Here is a 25,979-nt window from a genome sequence, read left to right as displayed (position 1 = left end):
AATAGTCGGGTTTCTGAATGAAATTGACCCTGGCAGTAACAGTTGGGAGGAGGTAAATAACAAATCTGAAACTAAGGGCTCTAACGCACGAGAGCTTCCTCAAATTGTATCACATTGGGTATGGAGGATATTGAAACAAATCAGTATGGACAGCTCTATTGGGGTAACTGAGATGTCAAAGAAAAGGGTGGGACGTAAGAGTAAACTGAGCTTGGATGAGATGCAAGTATTGGCCAAGGTTAGCATGGAGCAACCCAAGGCCAGTTTGGGGCCCTCATCGTTGTGGGTAGGATTCTTACGGGCTATTTGGTCCAAAGCACTGTGAGAGGATCGGAAGGGCTCCATTATAATGGCCAGGTGGAGGTTGTGGCTTCCCCAGTTGAGGACCCAGAGGAGGTCGAAAAGAGGGACAGGGTGGTGGAACGAAAGGGAATATTCACGGTTACCCTGTGGGGGGCAGCTGTGAGAAACAGGTCTGAGGTCTTAGCTAGTCCCGAACCGGGTATCGAAACCAGCCTTGCTTCAATGCCGATTGTTATAGAGGATGACGCTGTAGGAGATATAGCCCCTCGCAAACATCCCCAATGACCCTGGGTAACCCAGGACTGGGATTAGTTGGCACTAGAGCACAGGGTGTGAGGAGTTGTGATGGCTGAAAGTGTGCTTTAGAATTCATGTCGATTCTGAGGAAGCTTAAAAGCGATATTCGAAGACTGGCGAAAATGGTTGAGGACCGGATGGTCTGGCCCCCCCCTTCCCAGGTGGTAGTGGCGAAAGCCCTGGAGCGAGTCCCGGTTGGGGCGGTGGGGGTGGCAGGGTCTAGTTTTCGACCTGGTTGCTCTGGGATGCTTTTCGTAAACTCGGTTCCCCCCAGAGCTTGCCGTGATGGGGTGGGAGGGGGTAAGAGGTGGGAGTCTCAGAGGCCAGCACCACACCCCTCAAGTGTTAGTGCCCCGGACAATCCCAAAAAGGATTGCTTTTACCTTATGAATGCGCCAAAGCGCCCAGAGATCAGATAAGAACGAGGGTACAGCCTGTAAAATAAGGCCATTCACTGTTGGAGGGCAAAGAGAGGCTTTCAGTTATTCATAACAATATTTTATGCTGTAAGAGACTTGTAGGTCCCCGAGAAGGATGCAATAGAGGTTATATTGAAAAATCCACTGCTTGCCCAGGCAATTTCAGAAATGGAACAGAGATCCCTTCCCCCGAATGAGCTAAGAATCTCTATAAAAATGTCCCCACCAGCATGGAACCAGGGTTATAACTAGAGAGCTCTCGGGCCGTGGGACGCAGGTCCGATGGGCAACCATCCCCAGACCTAGTGCAATCTAGAGGTCTGGGGAGGGTCCAACAGACTGCCAGCTCAGTATGAGCCAGGAGCAGGTGATCCAGGATGGGAGTAGTTTCTTAGCTGTAACTCAATTTCTCCAGTGTTGGTATGGATTCATATGCTGTCAATATTTCCCGTCGTCAGGCTGGGAAACCTCGGTAACTTTTACTTAGTGTTTTCCTATGGAAAACTTCGACACTTTAGTGTCCTATCAACATTCTTTTTGGGTGCTGCAGGCTACACCAATAGGACGTCTGATATAAATAGCCCTGCCCCCGCAGCTTCCCTTCAGATTTTGACCTCCAAAATAGAGGAAACCCAACCAAGGTTTGCCTGGAGGGGTGGCCGTTGGGCGCATGTGAATCCATGAAAGATACCAACGCTGTAGAAATGTAGTTCCAGGTTAGAAACGACTCCCTTCTCCAGCATTGGATCTTTCATGGATTCACATGCTGTGAATAGATTATATAGCAGTATGACAACTTGGAGGTGCAGGACAGGCAAACTACACCCCATGCCCAAAGACATGACAATGAATTCAACAAATGACCTGTACCCCCAGGCATGATAACAAACAGCAAGGTAAAAAACAAAACAAAAACACCCCTTGAAGCTGCGGGCCTACCTTAGTGAAACAAGCGTTCGAGGACTGCCCATCCCACCTGCACATCTTCCACATGCTGCTGCCCCAGACAGTAGTGCCAGGTGAAGGTATGCGGCACCGCCCAGGAAGCCGCCTGGCAAATGTCCACGAGCGGTATACCAGACCATAGCGCCGCCGATGACGCTGTGGACCATTGTAAAGTCTACTTCTTTGACTCATTACAGGAAATCTCTCTTCAGGCACCTATATCTGGCCAACAAGCAGTTAAACAACTAGCAGTGGTCACTGTTAAATCCAAAAAGGTAACCGGGCGGAGTCTTCAATAAATTCCAAAATTAATTGACTTGAGTACTTATGATTTCATCATGGATCTTGTTATTACCAATATCCCAAAGTCTGAAGGAAAAGAATCCAAACAAGCCCTTCGCAAATAAAGTTTTTCCTGGCTACAACAGAGAACTGGACCTGGGTAGTCAGAATGGCTGACCTGTTGATTCTGCACAGATAGTACTTTAATGACTGGTGTACACAACCCAACTGTGTCTGTGTCTTGGGGGTAGTACCCTCCCAGCCTTCTTAAGATGCTGTAAATACATTCCCAGGAGGCTCATATTGCAATTTAATATTGTACTGTGTTTTTTTTACATGTTGCTCCTTTTTACTGCTCATATGCTATGCCTCTTGGGCCCTCATTAGCGTACACCACCTTATTGTGGCCATCTTTTACTGACTGGAATTCATGTACCCACGATTATTCTCACCTAAGCCAATGCAATAGTTTTATGTTTCTATGTTATATTGTTGTATTTGTTGGTTTTGTCTGCGCCCTCACGCCTCAGGGCTCATGGCAGTGCGTGAATTGATTAAAGTAAAGTGTAGAATGGGCCTTAGGAGTGCCCTTCAGAGGCTTGCCAGCTTTTGTGTGACAAAATGAAATTGTAGACGAGACCAAACGGGAAAGTCCTTGCTTGGAAATATACAGCCCCTTGTTGGAGGGACCAAATGCCACAAACAGCTGTTTCGCCCTCCGGAAGTCTTGCGTTTGGTTCAGATAAAATTTCAATGCCCTCTTGACGTCCAGATAATGCAGGGCTTTTCTGTTAGCGTGGACGCATTAGCAAAGAACGAGGGTAAGGCAATGGAAGCCAGTTTGTGAAACGCTGACGGCACTTTCGGGATAAAGTGCGGATTAGTAGCCAGGAGAACCTTGTCCCTCAAATCTCAGATACAGTGGATCAAGGACCAGGCCTGCAATTCTGACACCCTTCTGTCTGACGTGATCGCAACCAGAAATGAGACTTTCCACAAGAGGAACTTCCAAGGAAGCCGTTGACATGGGTTCAAACAGTGGTTTCATCAGAGCAGAGAGAACCACATTGAGGCTCCACACCGGTGCAAACCTCTTCTCCGGGGGAAATGTCCGAAACAGTCCTTTCAGAAAATGTTTAACCAAGCGATCACTAAACGGTGGAGTAGCATTGCGCCGTCTTGTGAACCTGGACATTTCCACCAAATGCACCTTGATGTTCACGCCAAGCCCCCTTGCGCAAGATGTAAAAAGTACAGGAGAATCTGGCCCGAAGAGACATCAAATGGCTGTATCTCTGGCTGTCCCTCACACCAGGCATAGACCCTTGTCCATTTAGGACTATACGATAGATTGGTAGAAGGGGCCCTTGCCGCCTCCAGGATCCAACGACACTCCTGCGAGATATCTAGTGACCGAACTCTGCGTGGTCAGGGGTCACGCAGCCAGGCTAAGAGATGCTGGATCGTGATGCCACACTCAGCCTTCGTCCTGTGACAGGAGATCCTGGTCTGCTCCTAGACGAAATTGCTCTTCCACAGCTAGAGGAAGGAGATCTGAGAACGATGTCTCCCTGGGCCAGAATGGGGCTATTAAAATCTCTCTGCACTGGTACTTGCGCACTCACTGGATGGTTCTCCGAATTAGTGGTAACGGGGGAAACTCATACGCGAAGAGGCACGTCCACAAGAACGCGTCCCCCATTGACATCGGATGAGCCACTTGGCTGGCAAACCCCGGACACTGCTTGTTTTCATCGTGGTGAACAAGTCCAGCGGGGTACACCCCCGTTTTTGAAAGATTCTCGCAACCTGCTCCTTCAGCCGCCACACGTGCAGCTGACTGGTGTCTCTGCTGAGAGCGTCTGACTGAACATTCAGAACTCCCGGCAGATGGCAAGCTACAATATGGATTCCCCTAAGCCAGGGACCAATGCCAGACCTCCTGAGTCTCCTTTGACAGGATCCGGGAATGCACGCCACCCTGCTTCCTCAAATAGAACATCGTGGTGGTACTGTGTCAACACCCGCACCACTGTTCCTAGAATGTGAGGGAAAAACTACTTCAGAGCCCAGTGCACCACTCTCAACTCCAGCACGTTGATATGCAACAATGTCTCCCCCTGGCACTATAGGTCCCATACCTTTGACTTATCAAGGTGCGCCCCTTCCCCCCACCCAGATCGTGAACTGAAACACTGGTTCCAGCAGGGGCATGACCTGTACGAGATTGTCTGTGCAAGTCCACCACCGAAGGGCTTCCACCAGCCCCCCGTCGATTACCAGTTTGTCCGACCACAACCCTCGACTCTGCGACCACCTGTCTGCGAGGAATTCCTGCACTGGTCTCATGAACAGGCTGCAATATGGAATGAGCAGAATGCAAGATGCCATGGCTCCCAGCAACGACATGCAACTTTGGATCGAGACCACCATACCATGGCCCCACTAGCCATCTTTGGACTGCAACTTCACCACTCGCTGGAAGGTTTCACCAGATTGTCCTGGGTAAGAAACTGAGCCCCGAGAAACACCAACTCCCTGGAAGGCGTCAAATAGGATTTTCCGAAGTGGACGGCGAATCCCAGCCGTTGCAACAGGCCCATGGTTACCATAAGAGACTCCCTTGTCCTTTCTGGCGACAGACCCCGTACCAACCAATCCTCCAGGTAGGGGTACACATGATTGCCTACCCTGCGGAGGAAGGCAGCTACTGGAGCCAGGCACTTTGTGAATGTCCTGGGAGACGACGGAGGAGACAGAACTGATAATGATCCCCCCTCCTCCCCCAACCACAAAACGTAGGAATTTCCAGTGTTTTTGCCTCATAGGGATGTGAAAGTAGGCATCTTCCAGGTCTAACGACGCCGAGAACTGGCCCGGTTGTACTGAGCAGATGCCATCCTTAAGTGTGAGAATCTTGAACTTCAGGCATTGCAGATCCTTGTTTAGCGGGCCAAGATCTAGAATAGACCTCCACTTGCCATTGGGCTTTTTTTATGACGAAATACCGCGAGTACACCCCCTTGGCCCCGTTCCGAGACCGGAACTGGTTCCATCTCCCCTTTCGCTATCATGAGTACCACCTCCTTCCGCAAGACTGGAAGATGCAATTGCGCCACATACACTGGCGGAATGGGAACTGGAGCAAGCTGAAATTCCAACGAGTGGCCGAGATGTACTGTATCCAGCACCCAGCGGTCTGAAGTTATATGTTGCCACTCGTCGATGTGGTTCGCCACCCTGCCCTCGAGCAGATTTCCCATATGGCAGTCATTGTGGAGACTTCGAATGCCTCCCTTGAGCAGCCGAGGCAGTTGTACCCTTATTGCGCTGTGCTTGAAAGTCTCTGCTCTTTTGAGACGACTGGAACGAGTGCCTGAAGCCTTGAGACGAATAGCTGGAGCGCCCGTAACCTCCATCACAGGAGGCAGAAAACCAGGCATTACCAGAGGCTCCACGAAAGGCCTGAAATGAACGGCCACTCCGCAGGGAACCTTAAGACTTCACTGTCTCAGTATCCTCTTTCATCCCCTTCAGGGCCTCGTCGATCTTCTCCGCAAGCAAGTGTTCACCCTCACAGGGCACATCGACGACCTTATGCTGGACTTCCGGGCGAAAATCCGTGCACCTGCCGTCGGAGTACAACACCATTATTGATTAGCTTAAAACCCGAATCCGCCAGGTCAACTGCAATGTTCATGCGGTGGTTGGAGGCCTCCTCCCCCTCACAAACCAGCAGCATTGTGCCTCCTTGCGGTGTTGCTCCGGGAGATCAGGTATCGGGCCAGCTTGTGCCACATCTCCCTGTCATACCTGGCCATAATAGCCAAGGAATTTGCAGCTTTCACCATGGTAGCCCCCACAGTCAGGACCTTATTCCCAAACGCGTCCTGCTTTCTGGCTTCACTGTCCGGGGGTGTAACACATTTGTGTTGGCTTCTGGCTTTACGGCTAGCCGCCACCGAAACCACTGGCTTGGGCATGGGCTGCGACACGAGACATTTGGGAGTTGATTTGGGAGCCTTGAACTTCTTTTCCAGATGCCCCTTCACCGCAGGTTCAGAAAAAGGGTGGTGCATCGTGCGCAGACCCTCCTGCCACACGTGGTCCACAATCGGAACTTAGAAGACCGCCTTCCGCTGCTTTCCCATATGGTCGAAGAGAAAACAGTCTTTTCGTTCTTCTACAGGAGCCAGGCCAAACTCCTGACACGCTTTCGCCATCATGGCGATGAACGCCCCAACATCATCTGGCGGAGACGGTTGAGCCGGGCTGTTCCGCCTCAGGATCCGAATCCCATGCATCGTCCCTTGTTAGCAACAAACACACCGTCGACAGGGTATCACGCAGAGTACTCTCCTGATCCAAATCAGGCAACTCCCCTTCTTCCGGATGACTTCGGGGACAGTCCAACCCAACTGGCAACGGCAATCGCAACCGCACTGGAGGAGACTTCCTATGAGCCGCATCAGGCACACTCCTAACCCCCAGAGCCAACAGACTCGGAGGCGGTGGAAGCCTCGCATCCAGTTGCCCCAACAACGACTGGAGGGTATTCAACACCTGCAAGGATAGCAGGGACTGTGGATTCACCAACGGGTAAAGGGGCGGCCAAGCCCCCACCCCACCCGACAGACAGGCGTGCACCTTGTAGACCCAAACCCGACAGATCGAAAAATCGGCTCCTGTTCCTCCTCCATTCCTGAGGAAACAGAATACGCAGCTGGATCCTGTTGCAGAATGTCCACTGGAAGCATGGGCCCAAAGCCGACAGATTGCCACGGTCCTCCAGTCGGCAACAAGCCCTCCGAATCCATCTGCGCTGATGACAACCACAGTGGGCCACTAGCAGTCACTGCCATGGACGGACCCAACACCACCGTCGACGAGAGCAGACTGTACCATCACCGTCGACGAGGGAACATCCGTCAACAACACTCTCGTCATCCGAACTGTTGCCTCCACGGGCTTAGCCTTATCCGGTGAAGCAGACTTTTTGGAAGAAGAAGAACCGGAACAGTGCTTTGACGATTCACAGCTGGACGATGATCTATGATGATCTTTAGAGGATGAGTGCTTCGAGGAAGAAGACTCCCTCGGCTTTCCCTGGGCTATTTCTGACGCCACCTTCTTCTCGGGCCTACCACCGGACCCCTTCGACTTGTCCGGCCGATCCAACTTGGACAGCGAGGAGCCACTCGCCCCTTTCGAATGATGCGACCTGGATGTAGAGACTTGCTACCTCTCCCCACCTCCGACGTTGGCAACTCCGACCATTGCTTCTTAGCGGGGGGTTCTGCCAATGCCGCCGTCGGTGCGCAGAGGTCTTCCCCACCGTCACTAAAGACTGGCTGCCCCGGGTCGGACCCACCTCCGAAGCCGGGTAAGTCCCCTCGGTCAGCCAACAGATGAGCCGGCGGTTGCGGTCTTCCAAAGTCTTCTGCAAAAACCCTTGGCATATCTCATAGGCATCTGCCGAATGATGGGGGTACAGACAGACAATCCATATGGCTATCCCCTCCGACAACCTTCTTTAGGCCGCAGGTAGCACACGGCCTAAACAGCAATTTTTTTCTGGGCCACAGAAGACATACTGGCTGGATACGAAAAACCATGTGCAAAACATGAAGAAACACGAGGTGATCCCAACAGTTTGGGGACGGTTGAAATCTTATGGGAAGCTGCGGGTGCGGGCTATTTATATCAGACGTCCTATTGGTGTAGCCTGCAGCACCCAAAAAACATTGATAGGACACTAAAGTGTTGAAGTTTTCCATAGGAAAACGCCAAGTTAAAGTTACTGAGGTTTCCCAGCCTGATGGGAAATATTCACATCATGTGAATCCGGTACAATGTCCTTTCATCGTGGGGATGTTTTTTCGCAGGGTTTTTTACCGCAAATGTTTTAACAAAAAACCCACCTCATTTTTTTTGGGGGGCCTGGGGGTTCGAAAATTATATATATGGGATGTGGGTGTTTGACAATAGATACAAACTGAAAAAATAATTCAATGTTTTTTTCGCGAAAAAACATCCCGCGATGAAATGACATGGAACCGTGAATCCATGAAAGATCCAATGCTGGAGAAGTGATGGACCAGGCGCCCTGGGCGGGGACAGAGTCCCGTTCAACCAGATCTTACCGTGAAGCAGGATTCCATGGTGTTGCGACCTAACCCTAGTCCGGATGGATGACTTATTGGCACAGACTTCACCTGGGGTGCGTAACGAGATTATGGATGAGGACGATAGTCATTGGTGGGGGGTAGGACCCTTGAATGCAGATTATCCACAAGCGAACACAAGCATGAACAGCTACTCTGTTTATGTTTGTCAATTTGAGGGCATGTAACAAGCGTTTCCTAGGAGACTCGCCAGCAGCATCAACTTTCGATAATATTCTGGCTACTACAAATGTTTATTTAATTTTTATTTATTTTGACATTTATATAGCGCACCGTACCCTGAGACATCTGGGCTTGATTACATTTTGGTAAACCTGGAGGCCTTTTTAAAGCATTCTCAGTGCCTAAGAGGGCCAAGAGGGACCAAACCCCCTATGCCTGGAGACGAGTGAACATCTATGGGCCACCGAAGTCAGTAAGTCAAATTGCACCGTTGAGGCGGCTGTCCATCTGTAAATTGCAGGGCAAACCAGGAGGAATGCAAGGTGGATCTCGAGGCAGTGTTACCATTGGCCTACAAAGATATTATCCAACGGTTGGAGGATTTCGCAAAGGTTAGCTCCCGATGATGCAGCTCAGTTAATTTCCCTGCATGAGAAAGTGATGGAGATAGTAGGCTAGCGCTTTTCTAAGCCACGGAAAGTGGTATGTAAACTCACTGAGACAGCCACCCTTTAGTACGATAAGGAATGTAAGCTGTCCAAGGTCGGCTGAGTTGAGGTCAGCCAGGATGGAGTATCGTAGATTAATGAAAAGAAGAGGGGTTGGTTATGAGTCGTTCCTGAAAGCCATAGGAAGAGGAGATATAAAAGGTTTTTGGGCATTGATGGGGCAGGGCGTGGATCTTGTGCAAACGTTCTCCAGGGATGTATACCCGAGCAGGCTTGGGTTGACCACTATGGCAGTTTGTACCGGGCAGAGGGGTCTCTATGTGAAGGGGTTAACTGTACTGAGGGGGAAGATAGCTTTGTCCCGTTATTGTCTAGCGAAGAGATTACAAAGGCACTTTTTTTAAATTCAATTTTATTACGTTTTTATAAATACTAGTTACAAGAAAAAGAAAATGCAAGCAAGGAAACGCAGGACAGAGTTGGAGACACTTCCGCTTGTCATCTCATCGTGAACATGTTATGTTCTAACAACTTTGAACTGCAATGCTTCAAAATGACTTTTCCCATCTCCCACCCTCCACCCCCCAGAGTCGAGCAATCCTCATAAGAGACGTGTGCGCAGTAGTCTTGAAACAGTCACAGTTTGAACCTTGTGGACTCCCTTAACAATGAAATTCCATTCAACATTCCCTCATTCTTTCCAGCTTCAATTTATACATCATTATACAGTATAGAGGTGGGCCCAAAAGGCGGTGTAGTCCCCCGTCAGATCTTCCACCGGTTACTTTAGCACTCCTGACATGTATTTGCCCGTGAAATCCATCCATAGTACATCACATTGCGTGGATCTACCATGAGGGGTGATGTAATTATTTTCATGATGCAAATGTTTGACGCTATGTTAACCCATTCACTGATATTCCTGCGGTCTTTGCAACCAGTAGATATCTTAAGTGGGTATGGAAGGTTCATTCAGGAGGTGGAAGGAGTGTGATTAATTTTAACTCGAAGGTAATTTGCATTTCGAGTATTTTATGAGGCATTGTTTTTATGTTATTATATATTCCTGTGTGATGTGATGATTGAGGTTTTAGAAAAAAACTTTTAATGTGTATACAACGTATTTATGAATTGTTGCTTTTAGGACTTGTTTTGTCGAAAAATAAAGCCTATGAACGAACGATATTAGCTGCCACATTAAGATATATTTGGAAAGAGGCTGAGAAATGTATCAGTAATTTAAAAAGTCAAGATGGTTATAATAAATAACGAAAAATTGTAATATTGCACTATAATATATCACATGAATTGTTAGAGTGGTAATGCTATTGGAGATTGTAGTTTTAATGAATGTATTACTTTGCTAAATATGAATGTGATATTGGTTTTATGTCTAAGATAGAGTTGGGTTGTATTTTAAGAAATAGGGCGAAAACTTTTGCGCTGAAACACAAAATAAAATAAAAAGCTATGGCTTATCGATCAAGATCCTAAAAATGCTGGCATACATATACGATCTCATTACATCAGGCAACCAACCTGATCACAGAAGCGATTCAGCATTAGCTGAAGCCACTCGCAATATCTTGGCTGAGCAAGAGTTAAGTGTTTCAATATTTATGTAGACATCCAAATCTGAAACTTGACGATCATACAAAACAAAGCTTATCAAATTCTTAGCTAGGAAACGATAAAGCACTTTAACAATAGCTTACTTTCAACCAATATTAGAATCCATCGTCCAGACATTCTAATCCATTATATCATTGAAAACGCAAAGAGTAGAGGCATGCAAATTTGGAACCCACATCAGATGCAGTTTTTCATGGACCGATTTCTGCAGCAATCATTGCCAGGACCATGATGAAACAAAGCTGCCGATTGCAAATTTGCATTCCAAAAAAATAGTTCCACTATTATAGAAAATTCAAAACAGTCATGTTAAATTTCTTGTGAGAACAGACAGGATAGCACTACTCCAAGTGGTGCGATTTATCCGACACAAATCAGTCAGTGCATTATGCTCATAAAACTTGAGCACTCACAGTAGTGGGTGGTTAACAAGATTATAGTAGGGCTACAGCAAGTACAGCAATACACTATCAAATGGGTTGACAACGTACCAAGATCAAAAAACGAATTTCAACACTGTTTCGTTCTAGCAGAGATATGCCCAAAACAATGACTCGTTTAAGAAATTACTTGCCATTGCTTTTTTTTTTAGCAACACATTAAAAATGAGAAAAGAGGACTGCCATGGTCACCCAAATGTCTGTACAAAGAAAGATCCCTCACCTGGGGCAGAGAAACTAAGATACTTCTGCTTCGTTGTGTCTTTGGAGTCATAGAACTTCAGCACGTCTAGCACAGCCTGGGGGTTCTTTTTCTGTTCAGACTTCGTAATGTTGGAGGTCTGAAGCAATTGTGCCCACTGCTCTGGCATTCCCTGCAAACAGCCAGGAAACAAAGATGAAAGGGATAAATAACCAACAAACTGGTGTGGTTCACTCCATACAGTTTGAAAATTAGTTTTGAATACATTGTTCCATTTCATTAATAAATTAAGGTAAAGTGTCAAACACTACACATAAAAAGCATTGGGCAGCAGAAATGCAATGTGTGTAGCACAACGCAGATAGGGAGCGTGTGATTTGCTCCAATTGTCTTATTTCATAAACTGCCCAGTTTTATTTACATCGGTTGGAAGTAACTGTAAAGCAGCCTATCAACATAGCATAAATATAGTAACGCAGTGTGTAGAGGTCGAAAAAATACTTAAGCAGACAAAAGTACAAATGTTATGGTAATTTCAAAACAGGATTCATAGCCGTTCCCAGTCCTTCAGTATTGTGGTGGCTAAGCGGGAATGCCGCAGACGAAGAAGTTACTCTCTTACCTGGTAACGTTCTTTCGATGGGATGGTCCGACGAGGTATTCCATAGCTATGACATGTAATCACCACAGCTGTGCTGCTTCGGAAAATCTTTGGCATCCTGTGTCGATGACGTCGATACGCTGCCCTCGAGGATCTCCTCCGACGTCTGACGTCACTGGATGTTATAAGTAGGACGCACGACGCCGTAGCCTCAGTTGTAGTTTTTTCCCAGAACGTGTGGCACCAGTCTTCTGACAGTCTGACACACAAAGCCTTGCGGAAACGTAAGCTGCAATCGCATAAATTCTGTGGCAGGGAGGGAGCGATATGGAATATGTCATCGGACCATCCCATCGAAAGAACGTTACCAGGTAAGAGAGTAACTTGTTTTTCGAGAGGATTGGGTCCTCCGACGTATTCCATATCTATGACAGGCTCCCAAAGCAGTACCAATGCAAGGAGGTGGGAAAAAGAATTTAGAAAACAGAAATTTAGAATGCCCAATCAAATTGCGGAGTAAAAGGATCGCCTTGCCAAAGGCCAGATCCTGCCCACGGATGGAATCGAGGGAGTAGTGACTCACTAAAGTATGTAACGAAGCCCAGGTGGCTGCATCACAGATGTTACGAATAGGAACACCCCTCTGTAGGGCAGTAGAGGCAGCCATACCCCTGGTGGAATGGGCCCGCAAGCCAACCTGTGGGTCCATACCCGCCAAGCGGTAACACTCAGAGATAGCCAAAATAATCCAGCGAGACAAAGTCTGTTTCGTCACAGCTTGTCCCAAACGCTTTCCAGCGTAACTAATGAAGAGTTGATCGTCCACTCTGACCCAGGACATGCGTGAAATATAAAAGCTTAACGCTCTCCTAGGATCAAGCCTATGGAGCCTCTCCTCTTGCTTGCCAGGATGTGCAGGAGGATAAAATGCCGGAACAACAACTTTCTGGCCTAAATGAATTTCCGACACCACCTTCGGAAGAAAAAGGGTGGCTTAACTGAAAGTGCCTCTAACTCACTCACTCTGCGAGCGGAAGTGACCGCAACCAAAAATACAGTTTGAAGAGTTAACAGTCTCAAATGGCATGAATGCAAAGGCTCAAACGTAGCACCCATAAGAAACTTAAGAACAAGGTTCAAATCCCAACCGGGCACCTGGAAAGTTGACAGAGGGAACACATTAGTGAGCCCTTTCAGAAACCGAGAAATTAAAGGAATTTTAAAATAGGAACACTCTTCAGACGAGCGCTTAAATATGGACAGCGCCGCCAGGTAACCTTTTACGGTACCCACTTGCAAGCCCCTGTGGGCCAAAGAAAGCAAAAAAGACAGAACCATGGGAATGTCACAAGCAAAAGGATCCACATTTTGAACCCTGCACCAGTCGCTGAATTTATGGCAACGGTACAGGGACTTAGTTGCGGGCCGTCTGGCTAGAACAACACCTCCATCACGTCTTCAGGGAGGTCCCAATCCTTAGACCTCAACCTTTCAGAAACCAAGCGTGAAGGTTCAGGGATCTGACCTCTGGATGGAGAACCTGACCCCCCCCCTCCCGTGAGAGCAGATCGTCTCGGTAGGGAAGGCGACGTGGAGGGCAGATGGACAAGTCGAGAAGGTCCAGGTACCACGTCCTCTGGGCCCACGCCGGAGCAATGGGGATCATCTGGGAACCGAACCTCTAACCTCTGCAGCACTTGCAGGATGACGGGGACTGGAGGAAACGCGTACAGCAGTGGGAATGACCACACCACCACAAACGCGTCTGCTAAGGCTCCTCTTGGAGGAAATTCCCACGAGCAGAACCTCTCGCACTTCTGGTTGACACTGGAGGCGAAGAGATGCACTTGAGGGGTCCCCCAAAGGGCGAAGGTCTCCAGGAGAATCTCCTGAGCCAACTCACACTCGTGAGAGATTGCGCTCTGCCTGCTCAGAGCGTACGCCGTCTCGTTTTCGTTGCCGGCCAGATGAACTCCCGAGATCAAAACTTCCTGCTGGATTGCCCAGAACCAAAGCTGCATCGTCTCCCTGCACAGAGGAAGTGACCCCCCCCCCCCTTTTTGTTGAGGTAGTGCATGGCCACCGTGTTGTCCATCAGGATCAGGACATTCTTCCCTCGCACAGTCGGCAGAAAAGCCTTCAGGGCTAGCCTGACGGCCCTCAGCTCCAACCGATTGATATGGAGTTTGGACTCCGATGGAGACCAACGACCGCTGACTCAACTTGTTGGCATGAGCTCCCCATCCCGTGAGGGATGCTTCTGTCACGATCGTCACCTCCGGCCAGGGTAGCCAAAACGGAGCCCCCTTCATCAGATTGTCTTCGACGGCCCACCACAGAACGTCCTGGGTGACCGAGGACGGCACCTGAACAGGGTCCGACAACCTTCCGGAGGACTGAGACCACTGGAGCTTAAGTGCCCACTGCAAAGATCTCATCCGCAACCGGGCCTCTGGCACCAGAAGAATGCAGGATGCCATGAGGCCGAGCAACCTCAAGAACTTGAACGCTGGGAGACTCCGGGCAAGCTCAAACTTGTGCACCATCTGCTGAATGTGATGGCCCTCACCTGGGGAGGAAAACACTGCCCCAGGGACGTTTCGAGCACTGCTCCGATGTACTGGAGCCTCTGAGTTGGTGTCAAATGGGACTTCAAGTTGAGGGAGAAGCCCAGCTTGTGGAGGGAGTGGCAGGTGACTGACAGATGATCCAGGACTTGCTCGGGAGAGCGCCCCCTGATCAACCAATCGTCCAGGTAGGGGTAAACATGAATCTCCCCCCCCCTTTCCGGAGGTGCGCTGCCACCACAACCATGAGCTTGGTGAAGACCCTCGGGGCGGAGATCAATCCGAACGGCAGGACCCGAAACAAAGTGCAAGTCGCCATCCACGAACCTCAGGTACTTCTTGTGCTTTGGATGCATCGGCACATGAAAATAAGCGTCCTTGAGGTCGAGAGACACCAACCAGTCCTGAAGTTGAAGGGCCTGGAGGACTTGAGAGAGAGAGTAACCATCTTGAACTTGTCCTTCCAGAGGAGTTTGTTCAAACCGCGCAAGTCCATGATGGGTCTCAATCCCCAGTCTTTCTTGGAAATCAAAAAATAAGGGGAATAGCATCCCTTGTTCCTCTCCGCTACAGACACCAGTTCTATGCCGCCTTTCTCCAGCAGGGATTGAATTTCCTGCGCAAGGAGCGGATCCGGACTCTTCAGAGAGAGATTCCCCGGTGTATTGTCTTGAGGCCTCTGCCGGAAAGGAAGACAGTAGCCGTGGGTTATGATCTCCAGAACCCACACATCTGAAGTAATGGCGCACCACTCTGCAAGATGCTGTGCCAGCGTTCTCCTCCCCCCCCCCCCAAAAGGCGAACCATGGGACATGGCCTCATGACTGAGCTGAAGCAGCTGCAGCGTTGCCTGAGGGCAAAGAGGCAACAGCTCGAGCGGCCTTGGCACCTCGAGTACCTTGTTTTCCACCTACAGCCCCTTTGACTGGCAGCTCCTCTCGCTTGACCAAAGGATGAGTAATAACGAAAGGAACCCCCCCTCCATTGCTTTCCCCTAGGACGAAAAGGCGGAGGTTGGCGAACTGCAGCACCCAACGACTTTGCTGCAGCTTTGAAGGTCTGCAACCTCTCAAGGCTCTAGTCAGCCTTGCTGCCAAAAAGATGTTCCCCGTCAAAGGGCATGTTGAGGAGCCGGGCCTGCACATCAGGAGCAAACCCTGACTTCCACAACCACGCAAACCTGCGTATCATGGTGCTCGCCGCCATGGACCGGCTGACGCAATCTGCCATGTCCAAACCCGACTGAACGGCCTCACACATAGCATCCTTGCTATCCTGAACCATGGCAAGGAAACCATCCGTTCGTCCCCTTCTTGAATATGTTCAGCCGCTAAGGAAACGGTTCCACAGGTTGTGCGTGAAACGTGACAAGGCACATACGGAGTTGGCCGCCTGAAGCGCCATACCCCCTGAAGAAAACACTTTCATCGCCCAGCCATCAAAACGCTTGTCGTCCCTACCAGGAGGGATGGTAGAATATGACGCCTGCTTTGCCAGGGCCGTAGCCGCCAGCACCACCAAACTCTCCGGAGTGGGGTGCTTGGTCAAGTAGCAGGGGTCGCTACTGGCTGGGTGGTATTTTCGCAGCAAAGACTTGCCCACTGCCGGGAGACTCTCCGGAGCAGTCCAAGCCGCCACCACCCTCCTCTGTAGAGCCATATGGAACGGCAGTACCAGTTGGTCAGTTCGTGGACCTTGGTCAAGGATATCCGAAAGGTCATCTTGAAGAAAATCCCCTGGGGAAGCAGACCACACCAAGTACTCAGTGACCCTGGACACAAGGCGCCGGTACGAGGAGTCGGCATGAGTGCCAGGCTCAGGCCTTCAAAACTCTACCTCCAGAGAGGTGTCCAGCCCACTTGCATCGTGCAGGGACTGCCGCAGGTCCTCAATTTGGCTATGTCCCGAGAGAATCTAGTCTGGCACCGTATCCGGAACCATGCCATCGTCAGAGCCCTCATCCACCTCTGAAATAAACTCAAGCTGGCGGTAAGAAGGCACAGAATGTGGAACAAAGCCATGCTTGACCTTTGCCAGAGCCTTTCTAGGTGGTTCCACCGAGCCTCGGGGAACCCCCGTCGAAACAGCCTCGAAAGGCATCGAGGGCGTCTAGTGAATCGGCGTTGACTCCGAACGCAGCGCCGACAGCATCGATGGCGCCGACACAGTCCTCGAGGCCGGGGCCCCGAGCGTGTCCCTCGACAGCCTGGGCGCCGATGGCATCGATGACTTCTTCGAAGGCGGGGCCTCGAAAGAGTCAGTCGACGACCTTGGTGCCACCGGCATCAACGTCTTCCTCGAAGACCCCACAGGTGCACACGGTCTCGAGCGCATCGAGGACCGGGACCTGGAACGGGCATGACGAGAACGATTCCCCTTGTCCGAGCGGGACCTCTCCCGCAAATCGTGCCGACCAACCGAAGGCGTGCGAGCGGTGTCTCTTGACCGATCACGACCGACCCCACTCGGAGGCGTGAACGGGCCAGTGCCCTGCGATTCGAGAATCGCCAACATTTTCTTCCCGAAGGAAGCCCACTCCTCCGGCGTCGCATGCTTCGTGGGGTAAGCGAACCTTTGGGCAGAGTCCTCGGATGAGGACAGGGAAGGCGACAGATGACGGCGCTTCCGGGAGTGTCTCGAAGAGGCAGAGGAGTGGCGGGACCGACTCCGGGACCGAGACCCACTGGACTTCTGACGCAGAGAGTCGCCCCTCTAATCGTCTGTCGAAAGTCCCACAGAGACTTCCGTGGCTTGGACACCTTACCTACCGATAACTTCTTGCGCTCCCGCAAGGCTTTGTTTGTGAGCAACTGGCAGTCGACAGTCATCCGTGCCATGGGCCTCCCCGAGGCACAAGAGGCAGGCGTCGTCCGAGTCCGTTACCGACATCTTGGACCCACAGTCCCCGCATTTCTTAAAGCCCGGACGCGGTGTGGAAGACTAGGTAGACATCTCCACGAAGAAAGTACTTCAAAATACGAACAGGTTCGAAGAACCGAGAAAGGCCAGAAACTAAGAGTCGAGGCGCGCCGAGATCTCCGAAGCGAACACGTTTGCAGAAAAAACAGAACTGAGGCTACAGCCGTTGTGCGTCCTACTTAAAACATCCAGTGATGTCGGCCGTTGGAGGAGGTCCTCGAGGGCGGCGTATCAACGTCATCGACGCAGGAGCCAAAGATTTTCCAAAGCAGTACAGCTGTGGTGATTACATGTCATAGATATGGAATACGTCGGAGGACCCAATCCCCTCAAACATATTTTTCTCACCAGCATTAAAAAAACAGTATTAGGACCCACAATGAACAAGACGAGGAACTTTGGGGCGGGGTGCATGATTTGAAATAGTCATTTTCTAAATATTTAAAATCAGTGGATGGTAGGTTCAAAGGCTAAATCTTTGAAATAACAGTTTAGCTAGCATTACATTATATTTACAGTTAACTCCATTAACCTATCCAGCCTACAAAAGGCGATGACCATTTCAGATGTAGGACTGCACATGAACTGCCGCCCCACCCAGTTCTCTTCCTGTGATCATGTCAAGCTCCCCAACAAGGACCCTCTGGAAAAATCCTATGCCGGTAAAGTATGGTTTACAGACCCACGTGAGCCGATCAATCATTAAGGCCAAATCAGTTTGTCAGCCAAAACAGTAGCTGATCTGAGTGTCCTACGATCTTCTCCATAAACCTCTTAGCAAGTCCAAATCTTTTAAATCCTAGATTCCATATGTAACACTTGTGTACAGGTGCGTTATGAATGACATCATATTCTATAATGTCAATAGGGTGGGTGTGTTGGGTCCCTCTTGGAAATTCTTACCACATACTTTCACTTTTGCCATTTGATAGTGTGAAAAGGTTCCCCATTTAGTACTGCAACTGTAGGGTGGTCAAAGTGGTCAGTTCTCACCACAAGCTTGTGGATTCTGGACCCAGAGGAAGAAAATGGTGGATCTTCGGACAACCCCCTTGCTGTGTTCCCAGGATGAGTTGGGGAACCATCACATGAACTGGCCTGCGACCTCCCCTATGACGGCCGCAGGGTGGGTTTCCACTTCAGGACCTGGCAGGTCACAATCTACCATTCCCTTATTCCAGAGAGGATGTCCATACCAATCTCCCAAACTGTCCCATCTAAGAAATCTAGGTTGCAGGGCTCAGAAATGTATAAACGTTGCATGGATTCAAGGTTACCCGAAGTACTCCGGCTGAGTCAACGTAGGATTACCGATTTTCATTAGGATACATTGTGTTCTCCGGCAGGGTTCTGAAGAAATCGGAGGTTTCGAGTTGAGTTTTCATTTCTTCAGCCCAGAAGGTGGAAAAAAAAATGTAAACACAGCATTGTGCTGTCCACAAGACTGACATTGACACAGTTACAAAACAAAAAATGGTGGAAGGAACGCCCTGCATTGTCTGCGTGACTCGTGCAGATACATTAAATCGATCCCATTATCTATGGCAATGAATGCTGAGGGAGACAGTACTTTCTCTGGTGCAAAAGCTTTCCATAGCAGAAAGGCTTTCTTGGGAACAGACAGCCTCCCATGGTATATGCTGACAAACTAGAGGAAGTTGAAGGAAACCACCAAACTCAACACAAAATAACCTAAGGGCCGACACCCCACAGACCACCGATCCTAAGAAAATTAGCCAATCCAAGATCAAGCCATCCCATCCAACCCACCTGCAGCAAGTTTCCGTAGACGCAACCACAGGCGGGGGAAGAAACCCTAGACAGACCAGATGTGGGGTGTAGGAACTGGAGAGGAGTGCTTGGAGGAGAGGGGTGAGGCAGAGGTGTATCATGCTGGAAAGAGGTTGGAGAAGTTGGAGGCTGGTGAGGTTGTGCTGGAAGAGGTGCAGTGACATTTAAGAGGATTATTCAATGTTGGATGCTGTGAATGGAGTTCCTAGAAACAGAGCTCGACAGTGCAGGCCAAAATCAACCCTTATCAGACAGAGGGAAAAGCATGATACAAGGCAGAGCAGGAGATTTTACATCAAACCTGAGAAGGGTGCATACCAAGTAACTCCCTCCACCGCCCCTTTGTTGCTAGGGAATAGACAGGTTCCAGGGGGTCAGACAAGTGTGAAAATATTGTTTTAGTATCACCTTTGGAAGTTGTAGTCCCTCATTCAGTAGTAGCCCTGTAGGACCAAAACACATGTCCATCTTGCATGAAATAAATATGAAATCTTGTTGATAATAGACGTATTGTACTGAATCCAGCATCCCCGTCTCAATTTAATATGGCCCTTGTGCAGGGAGTGTTTCTGCTTTATGTAGCCTTGTCAGGGGTTTTCTGCACAGCTAGGCCTGGCACCGGCCCGTAGAAGCTGTGAACAGGCTAACGGGAACAGGCTAACGTGAATCTGAAGCTTCAACAGTGGGCTCCACGGTTTTGCTCTCAAAACAAACATGGGCCTGGTCGGCCTCGAGATTTTCCGCAATTGCGGTAGGTTCGATGGATGCCGCACCCTGCATTGCCTAGGCTGCCCAACACTTCGAACAACAATCTATTTTGTCTGAAAGAGCTTACACGCTTTACACCTCTCCTCCCGATGATCCTGTGGAAACCAGTAATTGCATACTTTCTGCGTAACCTTGCAGGGAAATGTATTATTGCAGGAAGGGAAAAACTTAAAGCGAGTATTCTCCATCCGGGAGGACAGGGAGATTAAATTAGGAGAATGTATGATAAGGCATTCTACAATAGTAGAATATAGCACGTCTCTCCCCCCACTCTCCCTACAACACCTTAAAGGCTTGGAGATGTCGGAAGATTGTTATCATCCAAATTCGACATGCCGGTCCCCGAGTTGTTATATCGGTCATGAAGTCTTCCTTGTGAACACAATTTGCTGTCAAGGTAGCCAACTTATAAATTCACTCGAGATGAGTGCAAAGAATACATCTATTTAAAAATAAATCTACTGCAAGGAATAAATCTATTATTAAATAAATCATGAACTCTAGCTGATGGGCGAAAAAAATAAAACATCCTGAGAAAGTCGCTGCGTGAAGGGTCATATGTATTGTTCATGTAAAAGTAGTGATAGTATTACATGAACGCCCTGTCAATGCCCTTTTATTCAAAAACAATGTAATATTCAAAACCAGCTACTAGAGGTCAGCCTATGCAAAGCGTGCAATTGTAATTCGATTCACAAGCCTTCGAAATATAGTTCTTTAGCAGGGATGAACCTGCGGGCTGGGAGGAAGCTAGGGCCGTGGGCTGGAACTTACGAAATTTCTTCCTAAGCCAGCCAAATTACAGTCAAATCATATTCCCTATCCATGTTAAATTTTTCCAAACTGGATTTCCAAATTATTTGCGGGCTCTTGTAGCTGAACAGGTCAGTAAAGTCAGCCTCTGCTGTTCCAACTAAAACGCTGTCGACACCAACGCAAACATTTCCAAATGATTAAAGATTTAACCTGGCCTGAATTGATGGACTTTTCCGAAATGCCTTTTTTTTGGTTTTGCAATTCTAGATTTTGAGATGGTTGGGATATGGTGAGGCAGATAGTTTGGATTGAGGATAAAAGTTCAGCAAACAGTTGATTTGGGTGGCTGACAGGGTTTATTGGCAGGTGGATGTCCCACAGGGAACTCATTGTGGAGGTTATAGGTAGACTGCACTTGCGCAATCTCAATGTCACCTGGCCTAGCAAGATCGTTGTCTCCGTCTTCCCTCCATTCCCCCCCCCTCCCTTGCCTCGTCACGCCTTGAAACACTTTTTTATAGGCACGTTATAAATGCCATGCTATATCATAACATTCAATGTAGAAAAACAGGAGATAGAGTTCTGCTTTTTGACAATGTTATTAAATTCACATAGTAGTGACCAATAGTGCATGAACAAATTAATTGCATGCGAGTTGCTAGCAGGAAGGCGATACAAAAAAAAAGTAGTCACCTATGCAAAGAAAAGACAGTCCAGACGTTAATGCATATTCTACTAGAATGTAGAGGGTCTTGCGATATTAGGAGGCAGTTCTTCCTACACTTGAAGGGGAAGATACTGTTCTCGGAGAGGTTTTGTGGCAGGCCAATAGCTGGGGAAGTAGTATTTCTAAACGTCCAGGTGATTCGGGTACTCCAGGCTTTGGGCTTAGTTTCCAAATGACAAACTGTTACCGGTCAGTCTAGTGTGGCAATATGACCCAAAACGTTTTTGTAACATTAATGGTTAATTGGGATTGATGAAGATATTATGGTTTTGAATAAGTGTACCACACAAACAAAGGACAAACGAGGTAAACAGAGCTGATGGTTTGCTTAAGTATTGAGAAACTCTGCATATAGCAGACCTAAGCAATAATGGGAACAGTACATGTCCAAAACCCCCGGGTGAGGGGGAGCCCGTCCAATGTCCATGTATGACTTAAAATAATCCATTTTATAAGATTACGACAAGCAAATTAATAAATTCCCCAACCAACCATGGCTCAAGAGAAGTCACCCTTGACTCTTCTATTTTTGTTCTACAGAGTATGCTGTGCCATATCCGATAGGTAAACAGATTCAGTCTCTCCGATTGAAGAAATTGGTCCTGAAGAAGATGACGAATGAAAATAGGATGTCATTGAAACCGGTCGACCAGATGTTTGGATGTCTTCAAAATAAGGGGGAACACATACAAAAATTAGCAAATATATTGACCACTGTATACCACTAGGATATTGCAGTCTTGTTCTAGCTTACCCTCTATATTTTCCCAAGTGAAAAATTGAGGATGTAAAAAATTGAGGAAGAATAATTAGTTTTGAAAAGGGATACATAAAATATTGAAATAGGGAGACAACTTGTATCAAATGTGCTCTCCCTAATGTACGGATTTTTTATTAAATATATCATCGAGCGGATCAAGCATACTTCACAGAGGGCGAATAAATAGTCATTTAGACACATAGTTCCACTTGAACTGCATGATCAACCGATGAACGCAGTATGGGAATAACAACTGCCTTTTTACTTTCCAACTTTTCAACCAAGGCTGAAAAAACAATTTTAAAGGGATTAACTCATTGTAGAATTAGGGTTAGTTTCCCTCTTACCCATCTCTTTTAGATAGGCGGTGCCACAGCGTTACCTAGGGCTTATTAACATCCGTAAGAGAGGGTGTTCTTCTAGTCAGGGCGAGTGTTAGGGTACACAGTAATAGTGCGAATAATGATTGGCATAATGAAAGCCTTTATATGTCCTTTGTTTTGTGTGATACCATATATATAGCTAACAGGAAGGGCAATATACCCCATTCTTGAGGTGAAATTATATGAAACAAAATTATCCCTGTGTTTGTTTGAATGCATGTATTCATTTTTGTTAGGTCTTTTACATATTTGTTTGCCCGTTTATTTAGAGCCTTTTTCTAATTTTGTGTGTGCTGTAGATCCCTTGTTTAGTCCTTTCCTGACAGAATCCACCAGTGACAGAACCAGTTTCTTTAAGATGCGGAGTTCGACAAGAATAGTACTATATGGGCAGCCTGTGGGCACAAGGCCCACTTTATCGATTTGCATAGACAAAAATGTCCCCACTTGTTCACAAGATGTGAGAGGGATGACAGTCCCTCTCTCAGGACCTACATGTTTGGATGCTCCCTCCAACATCCCCTGGATCCGGCCGGCCACATTTCCCCACATTTATAGACAAAAAAGGATCTTTAGCCGGCACAGTGCCATTGGGTATTGCCTACAGGTGCTGCGTGTACTCACGGGCACCCAGCCTAGGTACTAAGGGGTCCTCCGCCCCGCTTGAAGCAGCTTTCCCCACAATGGTCAGTAAATGGGAGTAATCTGGCCAGCACAGAATAGGGGTAGAGGCAGCAGTGGATATTACAGACCCAAGTTCGGTGATGTGCGTGCAGGGCCCAGCGGTCTGGGCAATGGTCTGGGTAATCGCTACAATATTTCCAGCCATGGTCGTGGTTAGTTGATCAAATAATTAATCGGCCCAAGGTCCATGGCCCTGGTTTCCTTTAGCTTGGCGATTGTATTGGTTACGTCAAATGATCATGGTGAGGGATGTCGCTCTCTAGCCCCCTCCTCCCAAGGGTCCATGCTAACAGGGGCATTGAATGAGCCCAAAAATTAATGTATTTCGTTTATAAGGGAAAAAGCTTCCCCTGGGTCAGTCGGGGAAGAAAACAAGTTCCGTAGCACATATTGCAGAGGTAACAGCAAGTTCCAGAGCTAGGGTTGCGTCTTGACTGTCAGCAACTTTTTTTAAATTGCAGGTGCCAGCTCTAATGCTGTGGGCAACACAGGCCAGTCAGGGGAAGACATCTAAAATATTGAATTTGCAAGACCACCAGGGGGCGTGTACCACGATGGCCGCGTGAAGTTGTTGCTCCGCTTAAGCACTGTCACACCAGAGCTCGTAGGACTCCTCCCCCCCCCCTCCCCACGGCAGAACTAGCCTCAGCGTGACACCTTCGAGCCCCCCGCAGGCCTTGGATGGTGAGGAGAGTCTGTGCACCCCGTTTTAACAGCCTTGAGCAGAGAATCCACGTAGAGGCAGCCGCAGACCCAACGTGAAGCGGGGGCTGGATCGGGCAGGCGGGCTGAGCGGGCGCCCATCGACTCCTGCGGGGTGAGAGGAGTGCAGAGAAGAGCAGCGGAGGGCCAGAACGCATGCTGGTGGGGGACCGACCCCCTCATTGTGCCCAGGTCTTCGGGTCTGTCGGGAATCCGGCGTGAGGGCAATGAGGAACCCCGGAGGAGAAGAGGACCTGCAGTGGTGCTGTGTTGGATAGAGCCCTGCAGCGCAGATCCGGCTGCCCCCGTGGCACAAGAATGAGCGACTTCGAGAGCAGCGTACCAGCGAGAATACATTGGGTGAGAGAAAGGGCAGGGAAGGTGCCGGGAAGAATTGGGGTGAAAGATAAGACATGGCTTTGAGACCCACCCTCGCCCCCTGGTAACAACGAATTGAGGCCTTGTGGAGCTCACAGACCCTGCAAAGCGGAGCCTGGAGGGTCCCTGTCCTGAAAGGTCAAGGTGGTGAAAACTCTCACTAACTCTTGGTAATAAGGAGAGGAGAACGTAAAAAGGAGAAAAAAGGGACTTAAAATGAAAAAGGAAAAAATAACACAGAAAAGGGGGGGTGGGGAGGACGTCACGCACGGAGAACTGGACCCTGGTCCCGGGCAAGAACAAACACTGACCACACCAACAAGGATGGAGCTTCCCTCCCCAGTAGTGATAGGGGAGCCTTGAGAGGCGTGGGCCCAACCAGACACAGTATACAATTGGACTGTGGTGAAGACGACCAGAGCCATTTTTTGTTTCTGGCCCATGGACCAGGAGCAAACCGCCTAGATGGGGTTTTGTTAGAATGGAAGGGTGGCGAAGTCCGGGGACTGCGCCAGCGATGGGAGAGGGACCTCAGTACAGAGTTGGATGAACACCTCTGGCAACATATTGTGCCGGAGAGCTTTCAAGAAATCTATTTCTTGCCAATATAAGCTCCACGGCTTGAAACTATTACATCGATGGAAGTACGACACGATGCGGCTGTTGGCATGGATGTGGTAACGTCGCAGATTATTGGCATATGTGGTGAGGCTGATGTATTGGGCAGAGGTCTTGGGGTGGAATAAGGATGCAGGCGTGGGGTGGTGAGGGGGGGAGGGGAGGGGTGGGGGTTGTGCCTGATCCAATGTTGATACTTTTTGGTCTTGAGAAAAGGGAGGACGGGTGGTGTGCTCTCCTCCGGTTGGTGCATTTTCTTCTTTTGACAGCCTAGGCAAACCGCACTAGACATTGCAAAAGGGCGACCCACCCTACACTGAAAGAGTGGGCTAGCACAGCAAGGGACATATACCCGACGGAAAAGATCCCAGCAGCAATCCACGGAGGGGGTGAAACCATAGAAATGGTGTTCCAACAGTTATGTAGTATTTGGGTGAGGTGGGAGAGGGCAGAAGACTCAGGGTTGGGGGGGGGTTGGGGTTACAGAGGTAAGTTACAGTATCGGAATAGTTGCATAGTTGCATTGAGGGGTTGCCCCTCGGATTGGTTTATGTAATTGAATGCTTGACGGATCACAAAAAGCCAATCAAATCCACACAAAAAAAAAGATTGAATCAGCAACTAGGAGAGTCAACAAGGAAAAGCCCTTTTAGAGTGTAACGAGGGGGTACTGTACAAATCACATTCGGACCTGGTTATACCACTTCTAAAAGTACCAGCACTAAAGTGCAGAATTATTGGGCTGCACTTTTCTCGCATCTAGCCAGATCTGTAGCCAAAATGTTCTTGCCTCAAGCACAACCTCCATAGGCTGCGACTACTTCGTCGGTGAGGGTGACTCCCATCATCAGTAGAATCCCAGAGGGCCCAAAAGTTCAGCTCCATGCTTGCTGCCAACTCCCTGCGAACGCCAGCTCCAGCACCATTTCCCCGCAGGCTGCACTCTGGCGGGGGAAGGCAAGAGAATTTGAGTGCTGGTGGGAGGGGCTTGTGGCCAAGTCAGATGTGT

The 25,979-nt window shown here is 48.9% G+C and overlaps 1 protein-coding gene across 1 annotated transcript in view; it reads right to left on the bottom strand.

The window, feature by feature from the left end:
• The window catches only part of PAK2 (p21 (RAC1) activated kinase 2), a 1,353,994-nt gene that overhangs the window by 872,109 nt on the left and 455,906 nt on the right, over positions 1 to 25,979 (bottom strand). Inside the window, exon 4 of the mRNA XM_069618088.1 lies at positions 11,338 to 11,488. Coding sequence (XP_069474189.1) covers positions 11,338 to 11,488 — 151 coding nt within the window. The remainder of the gene's footprint in view (positions 1 to 11,337; positions 11,489 to 25,979) is intronic.

The sequence above is a fragment of the Ambystoma mexicanum genome, chromosome 10 (genome assembly GCF_040938575.1).
Source record: "Ambystoma mexicanum isolate Mex_15411 chromosome 10, UKY_AmexF1_1, whole genome shotgun sequence".
NCBI lineage: Eukaryota > Metazoa > Chordata > Amphibia > Caudata > Ambystomatidae > Ambystoma > Ambystoma mexicanum.
The sequence above is the reverse complement of the archived record's forward strand: the minus strand, read 5'-3'. Positions and strand labels throughout refer to the sequence as shown.